General features: G+C 46.0%; 1 protein-coding gene across 5 annotated transcripts in view; it reads right to left on the bottom strand.

The window, feature by feature from the left end:
* The window catches only part of KMT5B (lysine methyltransferase 5B), a 56,288-nt gene that overhangs the window by 22,474 nt on the left and 13,558 nt on the right, over positions 1-20,256 (bottom strand). For 3 of the 5 annotated variants that reach the window (XM_049642003.1, XM_049641995.1, XM_049642030.1), the window contains exons 2-4: positions 11,307-11,542; positions 5,421-5,568; positions 413-481 (exon numbers count right to left, since the gene is read on the bottom strand). In XM_049642003.1, the coding sequence (XP_049497960.1) occupies positions 413-481; positions 5,421-5,568; positions 11,307-11,466 (377 nt within the window). In that variant the 5' untranslated portion in view covers positions 11,467-11,542. The remainder of the gene's footprint in view (positions 1-412; positions 482-5,420; positions 5,569-11,306; positions 11,543-20,256) is intronic. The other 2 variants (XM_049642018.1, XM_049642010.1) reach the window with 2 other exon arrangements.

The following is a 20,256-nucleotide window of genomic DNA, read 5'->3' as shown; positions in this document are numbered from 1 at the left end:
GCAACATCGTGAACACATTTCCCCCTCTCGGAAAGTTTAACTGCACACGGACAGTTGGCAGGTGCCGAGGAATCATGCTAGAACCACAGCTCTTCGCTCCTTCTTGACCTGAGAGTCGACCACCACCAGAGACATCCCCGGCTGAGTCCTACCGGCAGTGCTCAGCTAATCCCAGGGAGTGACTCCTGATCTTTTGATGAATGCTTTCTCTTACAAAATTACCCTGTTATGGAGTACGAGTGGTTCTTTAAATATAGCTGTTACTAAGACCAAGCTATTTGAAAAGGTTTGCAAAACGTTCTAAAAGTCGTGTTTATGCTGACACCTCCAATTACGTAACATAAAAGAACATCATAAAGGCCGAAACAGGTTAGTTGGTATCTTATTATTGTTTGTAATGCACTCTACCTACCTCACAGGGTTGTTGTGAGGAAAACTGTCAGATTTTGAAAAATGCCTTGAGCTCCTCGAAGGAAAGGCGCTATATAAATGCAAAAACAAACAACAACAATAAAAAACTATTTGAATAATTTGTACTTGTCATTTCTAAACAGACTTACAATAGCAGTTGTTGCAGAAGTCCTTAAAACGCTGTGACACTCGAGAAGATTGTGACACCACGGGCAGACTCAGTATAGTAACAAAAGCCGAGATGTTGAGATTCTTTCCTTCCCACACATCATTTGCCCCTTGATCATATTAAGTTAGAAGGTCTAGAAGTTTCATTACGCTTTCTAGTCAAGCACTTGACTTTACAGTGAGATTTAGGGTGACTGATTTCTAGTTCGCATCCAACAGTGGACACGAAACATAATACGTAAACAACCAAATTAAAATTCGACAGTTACAGCACTGGCCGAAGTACAGCTTGGACCAAATAACAGAGAAAAGTTCCAAAAGTCCCACGAGGACTCTTCCCATTTGTCACGTTCTCTCCTGCTCAGCCCAACGTCCAGTGAGTCTCCCCAACGCCTCAGGAGACTGAGATCTCTGGGTCACGCAGCCTAAAACAAGGGGCCGTGACAGAAAGCATCCCCCCTGCTGTACAACAGCACTCGTACAAGATCTCCGCTTGTTTTTAAAAAAAATCAGAGGCATGACTAACAACTCCATTCTCTGGTTAGAGGGAAGAACTTAATTTTCATAATTGACAAGAGTCACTCAAATCGAAGTACTTCCCAGTAAACTGAAATTTCTATTTTGTTTGTACCATTTCCAGATATTCCGGCTGCAACTCTGACTCACTTGTGCATAAATGGAGGGACATATCAAGATTTAAACATAAGCATTCGGAATAGAGCCAGCTAAGGAAATTCTTAAATCGTTAAATATCTACCGTATCCGAACACCGTTTCTGATGGCATGCTGAAAGAAGCAGAGGGAGGGAAGAAGGCATAAAACAGAGAAACTTAAAAATTTGACAATCAAATTACAGATGTACCAACAGGGCAACGAAAAGATCCCTCACACAAGGGATACACAGACAGCTGGGACGGTGAGAATCCAAGCTGTCGTATCTTCCGGTCACATCTTTCACACCTCACAGAAAGAGAAGTCCATAAACTAACAATTTATAAGGAATATTTGCGATTATTCTAATACGGCACTACAGAGTTCCCTTATTTTCTATAAAATGGTATCTTTGGGAATGACATTAAGTCAACATTCTGACAAATTCTTGCTCAAAAGATGAAGAACAGAAAAGACAGTCTTATTTTCAAGTAAGTGACTAAGATTAAATGAAAACGTGTGCCTTTCACTCAGATTAACAAGCTTCATTAATGAAACTTCTGCGTTCTTCCCAAATGTCAGCTTACAAAAGAATCCGTTAAAATACCTTTGAAAAGAACGCCTCTGGTGCAAGGTGCCCGGGGACACAGCAACGTCCCGGCTCGGCCACGCCGGCCCAAGGTGCCAGTGCTGCTGTCGGCTGACCTGCTCTAACCAGGGCGCACCAGACTCTCTCTCTACATCACCAATGGCTACTCCAGAAACTCTAGGGGTAGAATTAAATGTTGTAGCAGAAAACACAAATAAATGTTTTCTTCTGAATGTTTAACGTGGCTTAACCAGTTTTATAAATACATATATATACACATACGTGTATATATATATATATATAAATTTTTTAACATTTATTTTTCAGAGAGAGAGAGAGAGAGAGAGAGAGGGAGAGAGAGAATGGGAGAGAGCGAGTGAGCGAGCAGGGGAGGGGCAGAGAGAGAGGGAGACAGAATCCAAAGCAGGCTCCAGGCTCTGAGCTGTCAGCACAGAGCCTGATCGAGGGCTCGAAGCCATGAACTGTGAGATCATGACCTGAGCTGAAGTCGGGCACTCACCAACTGAGCCACCCAGGTGCCCCTAAATATATAAATAGATTAAAAAAAAATTTTTTTTAACGTTTATTCAGTTTTGAGAGACAGAGCACAAGCGGAGGTGGGGCAGACAGAGAGGGAGACACAGAATCCAAAGCAGGCTCCGGGCTCTGAGCTGACAACACAGAGCCCGATGCGGGGCTTGAACTCACAAACTGCTCAAAATTCATGAAACCTGAGATCATGACCTGAGCCGAAGCTGGACGCTTAACCAACTTAGCCACCCAGGCGCCCCTCCTTTTTTAAAAGTGTATTTATTTATTTGTTTTGGGGTGGGGGAGGGGCAGAGAGAGAGTCCACCAGAGAGAAACTGGGAGATACAATCCCAAGCGGGCTCTGTGCTGAAAGAGCCCGATGCGGGGATCAAACTCACAAACCGTGAGATCATGACCTGAGCCAAAATCAAGAGTTGGACAATTAATCGACTGGGCCACCCAGGCACCCCTAACCACTTTTAATTTTAGATCCTGTATTTTAATTCAGGGATGCTCGGATACAGTAATGTCTTGGGTTTTAATAATATTTGTGGGGTAAACGCTAAATTTTACATTTTAGGACTGCACGTTTTTAAATGAGCCTAGGAAACTACTGATAAGGAAGTTTATTTATCTTGAGAGAGAGACAAAGCACTAGCTGGGGAGGGGCAAGCAGAGAGGGAGAGAGGGAGAACCCCAAGCAGGCTGTGCACCGTTAGCACAGAGCCTGAGGCGGGCTTAAACTCACAAACTGCAAGATGACGACCTGAGCCGAAATCAAGGGTCGGACCCTTAACTGACCGAGCCCCACCTGGCGCCCCCTGATAAGGCCCTTTTATGTAGTCATCACATCAAAACAAAGTTCGGGAGGCCAGATGGCCTAGGACCTCGCTATTCCAAGTACAGTCAGGAGCTTGTTAGAAATGGAGCATCTCAGGCCCCAGCCCACAGCTACTGAATCAGAACCTGCATCTTCACAAGACTCCCCAAGTGACTCATATGTAAAACTAATTATAGGAAACAGTTGTCAGGACTTTTATTAAAAAATAGGAGTAACTTCCTATCGTAGAAGCCAGTAACAGGTAAACTGCTCATCTTCTGGAGCAAAGGACGGCGGGAGGACGGGGAATTGACTATAGGGAGTTCCTTCCTAAACCAATGACCCTTCTGTTATTCTGATGCAGTCTTTCCATGATGGTTTATGTGCTTCCACAGTTCAGTATACAGGGCACAGTGAACGTGACCTACCTAGCTCTTTTTTCTCTTCCTTGATGACTCCAGGTCATAATTACGGGCCTTTGCAGTAATAGCCTGACCCTCTCTAAGACTGTTATGTGAAAGCGATTCATATTTCTTAACTATTACCAGGACCTTCTAGGAGAAGCACCAGTGGCCTCGCTGGGGAAAAGAAGGGAAATGGACTGAAAACAACGCAAACCAGGGGAGCCCGGCTGGCTCAGCCGGAAGAACGTGCGACTCTTTATCTTGGGGTTGTGAGTATGAGCCCCACGTTGGGTATAGAGATTACTAAAAAAACCAGACTTTAAAAACATTCCTTGAGAAAATAATTTAAGAAAAAAATAATGCAAACCAGATTTTATTTGGCTATTAGGGCATCCAGTACTGCTGATTTCCCAGCCAACAGCTATCCACCTGTCTACTTACAAAATTTAGGCATCTGCCCCTCTCAGGTCAGGGAGCTATTTAAATACGTTCTCAAGTCCACTCCAACTTGTCACTTCATTTTAGCAAGGAAAGATCTATGGTAACAGGAATCATGAAAATACCAAAGGCTCATTTTTATCCAAATTACTTCTTTCTGGATCTAGAAAATAATTAATAAACGAATCATACAGTCTTTTGTTTTCATCTTAGCAACGGACAGAATTAAAAGGGGGAAAATGGCACAAGAGTTTCCTCTAATCACCTTTATTCACCAATTCCTCCCTCCCCAACTACTGGCGACTAGTCACCTGGTGATCAAGTTGCTCTGGGGTTGTCACTGGCCCTGGAGCTACAAGCCACCACTGCAAGTATCAGGAAGGTAGGAGGGATCAGTGGCCTAGAACTGGCTCTATACATTCTCAACCTCACCAGACTTGAAAGCCCTCTGCCACTCATGTTAAGAGGGAAAGTTGTAAAGTTCCGAGTTAGTGTTTGGTGGCAATCGTGAAAGTATCTAAGGGCCATTTTCAGGGGAGAGATGCTTAAGAAAACATGAATTACAAAATTAAAAAAAATTTTTTTTTTAGACAGAGAGAGACAGAGACAATGTGAGCAGGGGAAGGGCAGGCAGAGAGCGAGCGAGCGAGCGAGCGAGAGACAGAATCTGAAGTAGGCTCCAGGCTCCGAGCTATCAGCATAGAGCCCGACGCGGGGCTCGAACTCACAAGCCGTGAGATCATGACCTCAGCTGAAGTCGGACGCTTAACCAACTGAGGCACCCAGGCACCCCATGAATTAAAAAATTTAAAGGATAACAGACTTCAAAAGCAGTGTTAATATTTTATACAGATGGCATGTGATCCTCAATAAAGCACCTCCATGTCTGTTTTCTTATCTGCAGACTGAACAGACAGATGCAGGTCTTTAACATTCTCTTCATTCCAGTGACGAGGTGAATCTCAAAGATTAAACGTGACGGTAATACATTCCCTATATACGGTTGCAATTAGTTAGAAGAAAACTCTGTAATAAAATCATGAAAAAACCCCTGATGTAACCTACTTTATGTAGAAAAAAAAATTATTGTATTTTCAAGGCTTCACAGGATGCTTCTAAGATTTTTCTTTCAGCTTAATTATCACAACATTGAAAATAGACTAGGAGATGCTCCCCCAGCTTCATATTTTCATAGGAACAGCCTGAGATAAAATAAGAACACAGAATTAAAACTGACAAGACTCCTGGAAGCTTTTGTTGCTTTTCTTGCCTCAAATACAAAATCTTCTACAGCAAAGACCTTTCCTTTGATGTCATCTTAAATTCTGACTAAAAGTAAAATTAGCATCTATTTTCTTAAACTCAACATCATCATCCGCTCCACTTCAGGATACAGACTTACAATTACCTGGTGTTCATTTTGTGTGTTTGAAAACCTAGATAGGGGTCAAGAACCAGACTGGTCGCCAGGTCATCGTTCTCACAGAGCTCCTTGGCAGACATTCCAGAAGACGGCACATATCGACTCTGGCCTTCGAACCCCGAATTACCATTACCTGTGAGGAGAAAGAGAAAGGAAAGTAACTCAAAGGGAAAACCACTTAAATCTACCTTTAAAACCTTTAGTTTCGTTGCCTTCTCAAGTCAGCCATTAAGAACGGAGTACGTTTTGCACAGACAGAAAGCCAAACACAGCGAATGACCGAGAGCGTTTTGCTTAGCGGATAAGATTACCAGGGTTCCCAAGAACAGGGTCTGTGTAGTCGTGAGAATCTTGGGCTCAAATAAATGCCTTCCCCGTCCCATCAAGGAAGACGAAAAACGGGATGAGTGGACGCTCACCACCGTGGCAAAAGACAGCATCAAGTGCCACTGCGGACAGGGCCGGGGGACACAGGAGACAAGAACACAAGAAAGTCTCTGCAGGAAGTGCCAGGACGGACATCAAGTACGAAGAGGGGGCCCCCGAGGGGTGAACTCCGCCATCCTCCTCTTGGGCAGGTGACCCTCACTCCCCACCTGGTAGCTGAGGCCCACAGGAGAAGAGACTTGCCTGTGACTACAGAGTCAGGAAGCAGAAGTGGGGAAAGGGGGAGAGAGAGAATGACAGGCCTATTTCCAACCTGTCTAAAACAGATTTTGAATGAATGGATAAAAATAGAGAAATGCCGGAAATACATAAGCGAAGTGATGAGGTTTAATGATGGTGTTTATAAAGAGAGCAAAGGAAAGCCAAACTTAAATGGGTGAAGTTTCATCCGTGCTGATTTAAGCCTGACATGCGTGTCACAGACAACCTTTTCAGGAATGTAATTATGCCAATAGTGTAACTTGAAGCCTCTCAAAATTAAGATGTGGAAGAATGAAAGACAGTGCAAGGTATAACTTTCTTTTCCACACTCTTTCAAAAAGCAAATTAAACACAACATGTTAAGGCCCTATCAAAAGGTAGGTAGGCATATGTTTTGTAATCAAGTTATTCATTTGCATGTAGGTATGTAAAAGCTATCAAAGTCGTCATGTTTCTTCTTTATTGAAATGTAATTCACATACCATACAATTCACCCATTTAAAGCGCACAGTTCAGGGGCGCCTGGGTGGCTCAGTCGGTTAAGCGTCCAACTTCGGCTCAGGTCATGATCTCACGGTTCCTAGGTTCGAGCCCCACATCGGGCTCTGACAGCTCAGAGCCTGGAGCCTGCTTCTGATTCTATGTGTCCCTCTCTCTCTGCCCCTCCCCCACTCATGCTCTATCTCTGTCTCTCAAAAATAAATAAAATTTTTTTTTTTTTTTTTAACTAGGCTTCATGCTCAGCGTGGAGCCCAATGCAGGGCTTGAACTCACTACTCTGAGATCAATACCTGAGCTGAGATCAAGAGTGAGATGCTTAACTAACTGAGCCATCCAGGCACCCCATGTGTCCTTTTAGTTTGACACATTCTAACAGCTGTAAAGTGGTACCTTGTGGTTTTGACTTGCATTTCCCGGATGACTAATGATTTCAAGCATCTTTTCATGTACTGGCCATTTGTGGGTCTTTGGAGAAATGTCTGTCTATTCAGATTCCCTTGCTCGTTTTAAATTGGAGTTTGTGGGGCGCCTGGGTGACTCAGTCAGTCAAGAATCCAACTTCAGCTCAGGTCATGATCTCGCGATTTGTGAGTTCAAGCCCCACATCAGGCTTTACGCTGGCAGCGTGGAGCCTGCTTGAGATTCTGTCTCCCTCTCTCTCTCTCTGCCCCTTCCCTGTGCACACACTCTCTCTCCCTCATAAAGGAAGGAAGGAAGGAAGGGAAAGAAAGAAAGCGGGAGGCAGGGAGAAAGAGAAAGAAAGAAATTGGAGTGTCTTTTACTGCTGACTTGTAACAGTTCTTTATATATTCTAGATACTAGTCCTTTATCAGACGGATATGTGATTTTAAAATGTTTTTCCCCCTTCTGTGAGTGTCTTTTCATGTTCTTGATGTTAATCCCTTAAAGCACAAAAGTTTGTTAACACTGATGAATTTCAATTTACCTTTTTTCTTTTGTTCCTTGTGCTTCCAGTGTCCTATCTAAGAAACCTCTGCCTGATCCAAAGTCATGAAGATGTATGCTTTTGTTTTCTTCCAGGGATTTTATAATTAAGGTCCTTTGATCCATTTTGAGTTAATTTTTCACACATACCGTGAGGTAGGGTCCAACTTCATTCTTTTGCATGTGGATATCCAGTTTTCCCAGCACCATTCATTAAAAGACTATTCTTTCCCCACTTAATTTTCTTTGCATGCTTGTCAAAAATCAATCAACTACAGACATGAAGGCTTATTTCCAGACTCTTGATTCTATTCCATGGATAGGTGTCTAGCCAAATACAACACTGCAGCTTGGTAGTAAGTTTTGAAACTGAGAAGTGTGAGTGTGCCATCTCTGTTCCTTCTCAACACTGTTTTCGCTGCTCTGGGTTCCTTGAATTTCCACAAGAATTTTAGGATCCGTTTGTCAATTTCTGCAAAGAAGCCAATTGAGATTTTGATAGGGACTGAGTTCACTCCCTGTAGATCCCTACAGATCCCTGTAGATCTGTAGATCATTTGGGGAGTACTGCCATCATAACAATATTAAGTCTTCTAATCAATGAACATGGGATGTCTTTCCATTTATTTAGGTCTTCTTTAATTTCTTTCAATAACGTCTTGCAGTTTTCAAACTGTAAGTTTTATAGTTTGCGTGCTGATCTATACTGCTGAGCTCATTTATAAGCTCTAATGTTTTTTGTTTGTTTTTAATGTTTTTATTTATTTTTGAGACAGAGAGAGAGAGAGAGAGAGCGCGCGCGCAAGCGCATGAGCAGGGGAGGGGCAGAGAGAGACGGAGACACAGAATCCAAAGCAGGCACCAGGCTCTGAGCCGTCAGCACAGAGCCTGACACAGGGCTCGAACTTACAGACAGTGAAATCATAACCTGAGCTGAAGTCGGCCGCCTAAGTGACTGAGCCACCCAGGGGCCCCAAGCTCTAATGTTTTTTAGTGGATTCCTCAATCACGTCATCTGCAAAGAGAGATGGTTTTTACTTCTTTTCCAACCTGAATGCCTTTTAGTTCATTTTCTTGCCTAAATGCTGTGGTTAGAACCTCTAGCACAATAGTGAACAGAAGCGGTGAGAAAAGATACTCGTCTTGTTGCTGATCTTAGGGGAAAAGCATTTACTGGTCTTTCAATATTAAGTAGGACGTGAGCTGTGGGTTTCTGTAGATGTCCTTTATCAGGTTGAAGAACTTCCTTCCGTTCTTACTCTGTTGAGTGCTTTTACCCTGAAAGGGTGCTGAATTCTGTCAAATGCTTTTTCTGCATCTATTGGAATGATCATACGGGTTTTGTCCATCATGCTACTGAAGTGGGAGCATTCATTTTCAGGTATTAAGCCAACTTTGCATTCCTGGGATAAATCCCACCTGCTTATGCGACAGAATCATTCTCACTTGTTGCTGGATTTGGTTTGTTAGTATCTCGTTGAGGATTTTGTGTCCCTGCTTTAATAGAGATATTGTACTTTTTAGGGTATTTTTTCTTGCGAGGTCTTTGGTTTTGGTAGCAGAGTTAATACTGGTCTTACTGCATGAGGAAGTGCTCCCTTTCCTTCTACTTTTTGGAACAGTCTGCAAAGAACTGGCGTTGATTCCTCTTCAGATATCTGCCGGTATTCACCAACAAAGCCATCCAGGCCCGAGACTTTCTTAGTAGTGTGTTTTAAAAATTACTGATTCAACCTCTTTACGTGCTACAGGCTTATCTGGATTTTTGTATTTCTTCTTGAATCCATTTTGGTAGTTCGTGACTTTCTAGGAATTTGTTCATTTAAGTTACCAAATTTGTTGGCATCCAAGTGCTCAGAGTAGTCCATTATAACCTTTTTTATTTCTGTAATGCAGCAGTAATGTCCCCTCCTCCATTCTTGACTCTGCTCTTTCTCTCGATTGGTCTTGGATAGAGGTTTGCCGATTTTGTCGATCTTTTCAAGGAGTCAACTGTTGTGATCCTCTCAAATTTCCATTATTCACTTCTAATTTTACTCCACTGCGGTCAGAGACATACGATGTATGGCTCCAATCCTTTCAGGTTTGTTGAGACCTGTTGCGTGGCCTAGCCTATGGCCCATCCTGAAGAACGTGCCACGTGCACCGGAGAAGAACGTGCGTTGTTGGTGGGTGGAGTGTTCTACAGACGTCTGTCAGGAAGCACTGGTTTAGGGTAGTGGCTAAGTCTTTCCCCGTTCATCCTCTGCCTCGCTGTTCTATTCATTATTCAAAGTGGGGAACTGAAGTCTCCAAATCACTGAATTGTCTGTTTCTCCCTTCAACGCCGTCAGCGTCTGCTTTGTGTATTTTGTGGCTCTGTCAGGTGAAATCACTGAGGTTTACCTAAGATGGAACATTGCTTTGTTTTGCTTCATCACTGGCTCTCTTTTTGTATCATTCTTGTCCAATGACACTCAATACGATGCTGTCCGTCTTCAACTCTCTGGGTTTTTCCAGCCTGTCCTCTAAATCTGTCTACACACGGCAAAGCGTAGCCCATCTAACGATCGTTTGTCTAAATTATCACGTACCTCCAACAACTGTCAGACCTTTTTGCTCTGGGATGCCCAAAAAGGCGGCCAACAGCAGTTTGGAGAAATTAAAAACCGACCAAAAAAAGTCGCCTAATTTACCACCCGGAACCAATACCCCTGCTATAGTCGCTACGTTTCTCAATTCCTTTCGGTTCCCGTCACGTGCTACAGGGTGGGCGGGTGTCCACGAATAGGAGAAATCTATCCAGTCCTGGGATCTCTCCCTCCTACCCCAAGCAGGGATTTCTGCCTTGTGTACTACAGACACAGTGACCTGCTCTGACACGGAGAGGCTAAGGGCAGCCTGGGCCCCGTAACCTGCATATACCTCTAACAGGTATGAGGGTAATCAGTCAGGACTGGTGCAATCTACCTGAAACCGTTCCAAATGCCAGGCAGAGCCAACCCTACTCAGAGCGGGCCAATTCCAACGCAAACGAAGGATGTTCCGGAGGGGCTAAATTAACCTCAGGAAAAACAAGAACGGAAAAAGCCGTCCTCCCTCACGCGGCCGTGCGCCACCGGGGATCTTCACCCAAGGCAGCTGCCTACCTAAGGCTCACACGCATCCCGGGGCACTGTCCTGCTCTTAAAAGAACTATTTCTTGAACTCTCCACAAGCAGCCCCACCCTCACCAAGGAGGAGCAAGGTGAGAAGTCACGCGTCATCAACGGTGCTCTGATGTCGGGACACACCACTGTCCGCCCTCCAGAAACGGAAGGAGCGGCGACAATTTGTGACGCTGCCCTAAATTCCGTTTCCCCTGTAAATGAGAGTTGAATTTATTATTCACACGTCTCAGTTTTCAAAGAGATACATACTTATACTTACATCAAACATAAAAATACAGTTTGAACTTCAAAGAAATTCAGCAGCAGCACTTTAATACAGTTTATAGAGCAGGTCAGCCATTCAGACATCCACGCTACAAAACAGAACTTCGAGTTATGGATACAAAAGCATAATTAAAGCGATCTTATTAAGCACCGAACTCGAGGCGTACACGTCAGAGGAGAGTAAGGACTGTCAAAACTCTGAAAGGGTGAAAAAGAAAGAAAGAAAGAAAGAAAAACCTGCACCGTTAGCTGGGAGAACATGAAGACTTGTTTTGGAAACAGCAGAGATAGAACACACGGTACAAGCTGCGAGGCATCACCGCCCCGCGCGACAACGGAAATGACAGTTGCATCGTGTACATACATCTGCTCGACCTCCTCTCAACCGCGTGTCTGCCGGCCTTCGCGGCCTCCTTCCCCGCGGGCTGCAATTTGGCCGGGCTCTGCGGATGGTCATTAGACAACTTGCCTCCACTCCTCCTGCCATTCACCACCATGTTCTTGGATTCTCCCAACCACTTCATGCCCACAGACCGCCTGACCCAGGTGCATTGAGTCGTTCTCTTCAGATAGCTTAGAGAATAATTCCAACGTTCTCTCCTAACAAAACAAAACATGAAAAACAGAACCGGGAGGTAAGTACGTAGGAGACCATGCCACCCGGACCCTTGAGAGAGGTACAAAGTATTGAAAGGAATTCCGTCTCGGGCTGCCGGGGCCACCGAGGGGCCACCGAGGAGCAGCAGCCCAGGCTCTGCGTTGGGCGGGGGTGGGGTGGGGGGTGGCGCGGGGGCGCTCAGCAAGGGCCACCAGGAGGGAAGGACAGGAGCAAGTCAAGGCCCGGCCGTGGCCCCCTCACCAAGCACACCCCGAGTTCGTGCAGGACGCCACCCGAGGTGCGCCATGCGCTGCCCGACGCCTCCGAGGACAAGCGCACCACAAGTTCGTCGAGAAAAGGGAGGGGATGCACATCCATGCCAAAAGGACGAGGGAGGTGCTGAGCGACGTCCTGGCAGCCGTGAGGAGAGTGGCAGCCAACGACTGAACTCCTCCCCTCTGTATGTAATAAATAATAAAGACTTTTTCGGAGGAAAAAAAAAAGGTAATTTAGTAACTAATGTTTCCACTCTTTAAGGACCACTCGGCTCCCCAAGCCATCCGGTGTCATCTGTGCTGTCATTCAGCACGCCCAGACTCTGGACAGGAATTCACTCGTCTTGCTCATTGCTTGTGCTGCAAACAGCCACCGACAAAGAGTTAAGTGCTCGTGAGTATCTATCTCTTGCTCGCCAGTGAGAATAATTTTGCACCTTGTTATGCGGATAATCTGCTTAATAATCTGCTCAAATTACACGTTTTGGTAGCGGCGTCTGGGTGGCTCGGTCGGTTAAGCATCGGGCTCTTGATTTTGGCTCAGGTCACAATCGCACGGTTCCTGAGTTCAAGCCCGGCGTTGGGCCCTGTGCTGGCAGTACAGAACTCACTCAGGACTCTCTCTCTCTCTCCCCCTCTCTCTGCCCCTCCCCTGCTTGTGCACTCTCTCTCTCTCTCCCAAATAAGCAAATAGGGGCGCCTGGGTGGCTCAGTCGGTTGAGTGTTCGACTTTGGCTCAGGTCATGATCTCGCAGTCTGTGAGCTCGAGCCCCGTGTCGGGCTCTGGGCTGACAGCTCGGAGCCTGGAGTCTGCTTCAGATTCTGTGTCTCCCTCTCTCTCTGCCCCTTCCCTGCTCATGCTCTCTCTCTGTCTCAAAAATAAATAAAAACATTAAAAAAAAATTTTTTTTTAAAAACAAAATAAGCAAACAAATATTAACAAAAATTACATGTTTTGGGAACAGTGTATTAACTGTGTGAGAAAATCCCAAGGATGTTCTCTTCTGTTACGAGGAGAGCTTAAGAAAAGGTGTCTAAGTCAAGCTTTGTCCACAACAGCTCTGCCTTTCTGTTGTCAGTTTGAAGTCAATGCTCAAGGTACTTCAGGGACCGATACTCAAATATCAAAGTCTTGCCCATCATGAAATGTCTGCCTTTACAATAGCAACAAAAATTGAGTAATTGTAATATCTGCTAATATAGAGAGATCCCTCACCATCTGAATTTTAATTAGCTGAATTTGGGAAGTGAATGATTTGGCTAGTGAGGGATGCTCGTAATCTGTAAGGCCCTTTGGAAATAAGAGTGTAACAGATCACAGAAAGGGGTGCCCGTGGCATCACCTCATTATGGAATTATGCTCTAATATAAATCAGACTAAAAAGGCTCCAGGATAAGAAAGTGCAAAAACACAAAAGTTCAGAGCTAAAGGTGCCTGAAGAGCCCAGTACAGTTCCTTCCATCTGCACGTGGAACCGACGCCAGAGAGGCTGACGCCCGTGCCCAGAGCCACGCGATCAGGCTGGCGGCAGGATCCCCAGGAGAACCCGGCACTGCCGCCCGAGGGTCTCTCGCTAGACCACCCAGAGGCCGACTTCCCTTATTTTTTTACGAACGCACAGAGCAACACAAATGATAAACTATTCTGAGGTACTTCCAGAAACGCATACTTGGTCACGCCTTTAACAATACCCAACAAAAATACGAAACACTGAATTTTTTTACCTGATCTCAGGTCTCCTCCACGGTCACAGGACTTGCGTGTGACTTCACGGTGGTAAAGTGCGTGTGTGAGGCACACGCTTACGTACAAGGTAAAGAATGTCTGATCCGTACTAAGGATGCTGTTTACAAACGTTCTCTACAATGTGTTCTTCTCCTGGCTCTTCCACTTAAATTCAACTGGCACTCAACTTTCATTTGCCTAGCCTTTCCTTTTTCTTGTCCGCCTCACGAAACCCAGAAAACGCTGCACGAACAACGGAAAAGGCAGGTACGGGGCGCCTGGGTGGCTCAGCTGGTGAAGCGTCCGACTTCAGCCCAGGTCACGATCTCACCGTTCGTGGGTTCGAGCTCCGCGTCGGGCTCTGTGCTGACAGCTCGGAGCCTGGAGCCTGCTACGGATTCTGGGTCTCCCTCTCTCTGCCCCTCCCCCCACCCGCACGGTCTCCGTCTCAAAAATAAACACGAAAAAAATTAAAAAGAAAAAAAGGAAAGGCAGGTAAAACTACAGACACAGCGGTTGTAAGCTGAAGATTTTTCAATGATTACGTTTTATCAGACTGAACACGAGACCTACTGATGACCAGATGTCCTGTATGTGTACTCAGAAGAAAAGGCAGAGGAGTTAGGAGCAGTATGCTTCTGAAGCATAAAGACAAAGAAACCTGGAAAAAAGGCAAGGCCCACGACACTCTTCCTTCGCCTGTGCCTGTAACAGTCTGACCCGTCTTTTCGTCTGGCTAACCTCTTCACGCTCCAGGGTCTTCCTTGACCCTCACCGCCAAATTCAGGTGGACATCCCTACTACAAAACTTAGGTGGAAACCCTTATGTCACTACACTGCAATGGTCTGCCTGCCTCCTTAACTGCCCGAGTTCCTGAGGCCAAGAACTCGTTTTCTCGTTCTCCAGCACAGCACAAACCGGATCCGAGGCCCTCAAGTGACGAAAGAATCGATAAATGAAGGTGTGGCCTACGCCTAACAGGAACGATCTCTGTATGTTTTAGGCTGTAAAATACCACAGTTGTAACCTGACCCTCTCAAGTCCTCTCCTTAAGACGTGAGTGCCGCCACTCGCGCCTCCCTACCACCCGCCCTCCCGCCTCCGCCCGGAGTCTGCGCCTTCGCAGGACCAGGACAGGACCGGGACCGGGACCAGGACCAGGACCAGGACCAGGACCAGGACCAGGCGAGGTGCATCTGGCCCTTGAGGAAGTCCATCTCGAGAATGCCCTCACGGAACACACAACTCGTGGAGAATGGCTGGAGAATGTGTTTTTAGGACTCAGGAGTCCTAATATGCCTCGATGATGAGACATAAAATAGAACTACACATGAACAGAAAAGAGCGACGTGGCTTCAGAGAGATTTAAGGGACAAAAGGAACAGTAAGTAATCTCTCCGCTTAAGTCCCAACTGAGATTCTCACTCAGATAAAAAGCAGAAAACCTGGGGTGAAATCCAGCAACCTGCTTTTAATAAGCCTCCAGGTGACCGTGACTGAACTCGGTGTGAAAACTATTGTTCTCAGCTACTTCCTCATCCGCTAGCTCATCTGAGAGGGCAAAGAACACAGGCCAAAATTTTAACCTGAGGACATTAGACCTATCGGCCAATTTTTTTCCCTGAGAATGAAGCACAGTTCGCCAAGAAGTCATTTTAGCAGCACACCGCAGCCCAGTGCGGGGAACACAGAAATTATACGTAATTCCAATGAACTGAGGGTGAGGATTAACGATCCATCCAAACGGAAGCAAATTCATAACCTCAAGCCTCATTTTTTACAAGTTTTGTTTTGTTTTGTTGTAGAGAGAGTGTGTGCGAGCAGGAGAGGGGCAGAGAGAGAGCATCTCAGGCGTGCCTCACACAGCGCGGAGCCCGACGTGGGGACCGTGAGATCACGACCTGAGCCGAAGTCCCGAGTGAGCCCCCCAGGCGCCCCTCCAGTCTCACTTCTGTCGCAGCCAACCGATATTATTTTGTTTGAACTTTTAAGATACTAAGGTATCACGCCGTCAATCACAGAACATGGCTGAACTTCACTGGTATGACTACACTGCCCGCCTGGATACATTCTAGCTGAGGCTCCCATACGCTCCCCTTGTCCAGACGGCGGCAGTTACCATTAGGGCAAAAGACACTACTTAAGCTCACAAATGAACTGTTTCGTAAAAACCAGTTCTAGTGAAACTATCAGAATTTGGGGGCCATTTATAAATTTCTAGCTCAAAATGAACGTATGCCCTACTAATCATGAGGTCGCTGTTTGTTTGTTCTGGCCTCCTGAGTGCGGACTCTTCTCGTTGGTGCCATCTTTCCTCTAAGACCACAAGCTGAAAGAACACTTACACGTTAAAGGTGGAGACGAAGCCCAAAAGCTCACACAGCTGACATCGTAGTAGCCTGTGGAGAAACCTGGGGAGGCCAGCGAAGCCTAAAGCCTTTCACGGCTCCCACAGCGGCCCCACACCCAACATCAGCAAGGGTGCGGTCTCTCTGGCCCGGGGAACAGCTGGCTCACAAATACCACCATGGACTTGGCTTGGTTGACAGTGTCTGAACCAACTGGCCACTATATTCAGAAGTAAGAATTACCTGAAATTTACCCCAGAATTGGCAGAAAGAAAAATTTCAAAGAGTAGAGGCCACTCCTTAAACGGAGTAACGATGCCAAATCCCTCTCTGTTCCGATTCCCCTGAACAACACGGATCCACTTGTACGTCAACTTTTTTCCGATAAATGCAGTGAGCACTGCAAATGTGTTTTCTCTTTCTTAGGATTTTCTTAATCACACCTTCTGGAGCTTTATTGCAGAATACAGCATATCATACATGTAATATACAAAACTCACGTTAACCATTTATTTTGTCGGTAAGGCTTCCAGTCAACAGTAGACTGTTGGTAGCTAAGCTTTTGGGGAGTCAAAAGTTGTATGTGGAATTCTGACCACACAGGGGGTTCAAGGGTCAAGTGCGTAAATCAGGAAAATTATTAGACATCTATTACATTCCGGTTCCAGGCCCGGGGGATACAGCAAAGGACAAAACCAGGTTTCTGCCCTCATCTGTGCTTACATTCTAATGAAAAAATTGCTGGGAAGTAACAAATTAGCAATTAAATGCCAGCACCTTGGAGAAAATCAAGCGGTTTCTAAGCGGCAGGGAGTGTTTCAGGTGACACGGGGGTGGGAAAGGGAGGCAGCAGTGGGTGTGCAGAGGACCAGCACAGAGTCCAGTGTGGCTGCGGCGGGGTGAGCAGGGAGGGGGCAGGAGGGAGACCGGAAGGGGTGCCAGAACTGCTGACACTTGGGCATGGACTCTCAGGGAGATGGAAAGCAGGACTGACGTGGTCTAAGTTACAATTTTAAAGGCCCACACTAGCCGCTTGCTATGTGGAGGAAAGCTCACAAATAAATGCTTTTTAAAAAGCAGATCTAATGAAGCCAGTAGTAACTGGGGAACATGAGACAAAGCACCGGTTAAGAGGCTACTGCAATGAACCAGTGGCCTGGGGCAGCACGGGTGGCAAGAAGTCACTGGTTTTGGGATCTTTTCTGAAGGTTCGCAGATAGACAGGATCTGCAAGCAGACTGCGGGAAAGAGGGGACTCTAACAGGCCTCCAAATTGAAGCACAGAATTTACAGAGGTGGCAAAGACTACAGGCAGCTCAGGTTTTGGCAGGGGTCGGGGCGCAGGACTTGAGTTTCGGTCATGTTCGAGATGCCCAGGAGAGACAGACGCCAGACGGGGCCGCTGGACCTCAGGGCCTGGAGTACTGGTCCAGGCTGGCCGGTGCCCTAATGGGACGAGATGCAATCACCCGGGGGGTGAGTGCAGGTGAAAGAAGGCTAAGGACACAGGGAGCCGCCCTCAGACCAGGACCCAGCAGCAAAGGCAACTGAAAGGAGCAACTGGTCAGGGAGGAAAAGCAAAGACCAAACAGGGACCAGTGCTTCAGGAAGCGCGTGACCGACTCGGGCACAGGCCGCAGACGCTCACAGGGCAAAGCTCTTTCAGTCATCAAAACTCAAGGGCAAGATGGGCCGCTGACGATCTGAGAACAGACGTGAAGTGTTGAAACAGGGGCTCGTGGGGAAAGAGTTAGATGGCAGAGGGGAACATAGGGAATAACGAACAGAAAGAGTCCTAAGTCCTGTGTCATTTGTTTCAAATGAGAGAAAGCTGCATGTGACCGAAAGAATACATGTAAATTAAACTCAGGGGAGGGAGATGAAAGGAAGGTTAATTTGAGATCAGCATGCCTTCAGAGTTTATATGGCTCTTTTTTAACAGCAAGTTTTTAAACAAACAGATTCCCGGGGCACCTGGGTGGCTCAATCGGTTGAGCGTCCACTTCGGCTCAGGTCACGATCTCGTGGTCTGTGAGTTCGAGCCCCGCGTCGGGCTCTGTGCTGACAGTTCAGAGCCTGGAGCCTGCTTCCGATTCTGTGTCTCCCTCTCTCTCTGCCCCTCCCCTGCTCATGCTGTCTCCCTCTGTCTCAAAAATAAATAAAAACATTAAAAAAAAAAAAAAAAAAAGACGATTCCTTTTCTAAAGGAATAACAAAGAGCACCTGAGCGTAACGGGGCGTTCCTGAGGGGGCTGCACAAGCTCGGCTCCCTCTACTTTCCAGAGTGCTCACAAGAACAAGAACGGTGCAAGCAGGCTCTAAGGAAGGGCAGTTGAGGCAGCACTCGGGGACAGCCAGTATGTGTCCCTGAGAGGTTCACCCACTCTGAAGTCGACCGGAAAGGAAGATTCACTTCACGTGGCTTCACTGGACCAACAGGTGGGGAAGGAATTCAGATTCTTCAGATTCTACCATCAACCGTGGATTTAAAAAAAGGGTCGACGGGGCACCTGGGTGGCTCAGTCTGTTAAGAGTCTGACTTCGGCTCAGGTCATGATCTCACGGTTCATGGGTTCGAGCCCCGCATTGGGCTCTGTGCCGTCAGCTCGGAGCCTGGAGCCTGGTTCAGATTCTGTGTCTCCCTCTCTCTGCCCCTTCCCCGCTCATGCTCTGTCTCCCCCCATCCCCTCTCTCAAAAATAAATAAATGTTAATAAAATTTTTTTAAAAAGACCTGCACTCCAAGAGGACAATATTTAAAGACTTACAGTTGTATTTAAAGAGGAAACTTTTTAGGGGCACCTGGCTGGCTCAGCTGGTGGAGTACATGACTTGATCTCGGGGTGGTGGTTCGAGGCCCACGGTGTGTGTAGAGATTTCTCAAAAATAAAAAATGTTTACAGTGCCTGCGTGGTCAGTTGGTGAAGTGTCTGACTCTTGGTTTCAGCTCAGGTCATGATCTCAGTTTCCCGAGTTCGAGCCCCGCATTGGGCTCTGTGCTGACAGCGTGGAGCCTGCTTGGGAGTCTCTCTCTCTGCTTCACCCCCCTGCCCCCACTCACGTTGTCTCTGTCTCTCTCAAAAATAAATAAAAATAAAAAAGAATTTGCAAATAAGTTTATAAAGAAAAACAAGAGGAAACTTCCTATGATAATACCACTAAGGTAAGAGGCACACCACACATTTCAAATCACCAACAGCATTCCCTATCTTTGGGGGAATGAGATGAACATAAAAAAATTTACCCTCCAAATGTTTACAGCAAATCTATTTATAATTGGAAAAAAAAAAAAAAAAACCCAACCAAACAAAAAACCCAATACTTAAAAAATTTTCAAAGCAAAGCAGAGTTGTTTCACAGAAAATGTGCTTGCTTCACATCAAGTGCCTGCACTGTTCCAGCAGTGACAGAGCATCAACAAACGTCAATGTCCTTCTCTCCTTCCACTGTCCCTTTATGGGCACACAAGGGGTTATAGACTGTTGAGTGACTTCTGACTTAACTGCTCATGCTCAATTTGAAAACTCTGTTCCAATCCTTTCCTACTTGAATGTCTTAAACACAAACCAGAATTTTAAAAACTGTCAGTAAAATGAAAACAATGACTCTGAATAAATCAAGAATTTTAATATAATTCCTGTGACACCATCAGGAATTTTCTAACCAGGTGAGCCTGGGTGACTCAGTCGGTTGAGCATCTGACTCTTGATTTTGGCTCAGGTCACGATCTCAGTTCGTGAGATCAGTCCCCAAGTCGGGCTCTGTGCTGGCAGCATGGAGCCTGCTTGGGATCCTCTGTCTCCCTCTCTCTCTGCCCCTGCCACACTCATTCATGGTCCATCTCTCTCTCTGTCTCTCTCTCTGAAAATAAACAAACATTAAAAAAAAAAAAAGAGGGGCGCCTGGGTGGCTCAGTCGGTTAAGCGTCCAACTTTGGCTCAGGTCATGATCTCGCGGTCCGTCAGTTCGAGCCCCGCGTCGGGCTCTGTGCTGACTGCTCAGAGCCTGGAGCCTTTTTCAGATTCTGTGTCTCCCTCTCTCTCTGACCCTCCCCCGTTCATGCTCTCTCTCTGTCTCAAAATTAAATAAATGTTAAAAAAAATTTTTTTTTTTTAAATTCTCTAACCAGACTACATGTTGAACTTGTCTCAGGCAGTTTATCTTACAGAAATTATCCAACGGCAAAGAAACAAGTCCCATGTGGTTGAGAAGGTAGCACACATTGTTAAGGTTTATCTTTATTATTTATTTTGAAAGAGAAAGAGTGCTAGCAGGGGAGAGGGGCAGAAGAGACAGGGAGAGAGAATCTTAATCTTAAGCAGGCTCCATGCTCAGTGTGGAGTCTGATGTGGGGCTCAATCCCACAA

Source organism: Panthera uncia, chromosome D1, assembly GCF_023721935.1.
Source record: "Panthera uncia isolate 11264 chromosome D1, Puncia_PCG_1.0, whole genome shotgun sequence".
Classification (NCBI taxonomy): Eukaryota; Metazoa; Chordata; class Mammalia; order Carnivora; family Felidae; genus Panthera; species Panthera uncia.
Note: the sequence above shows the minus strand (reverse complement) of the source record. Positions and strands in the feature narration are given on the sequence as shown.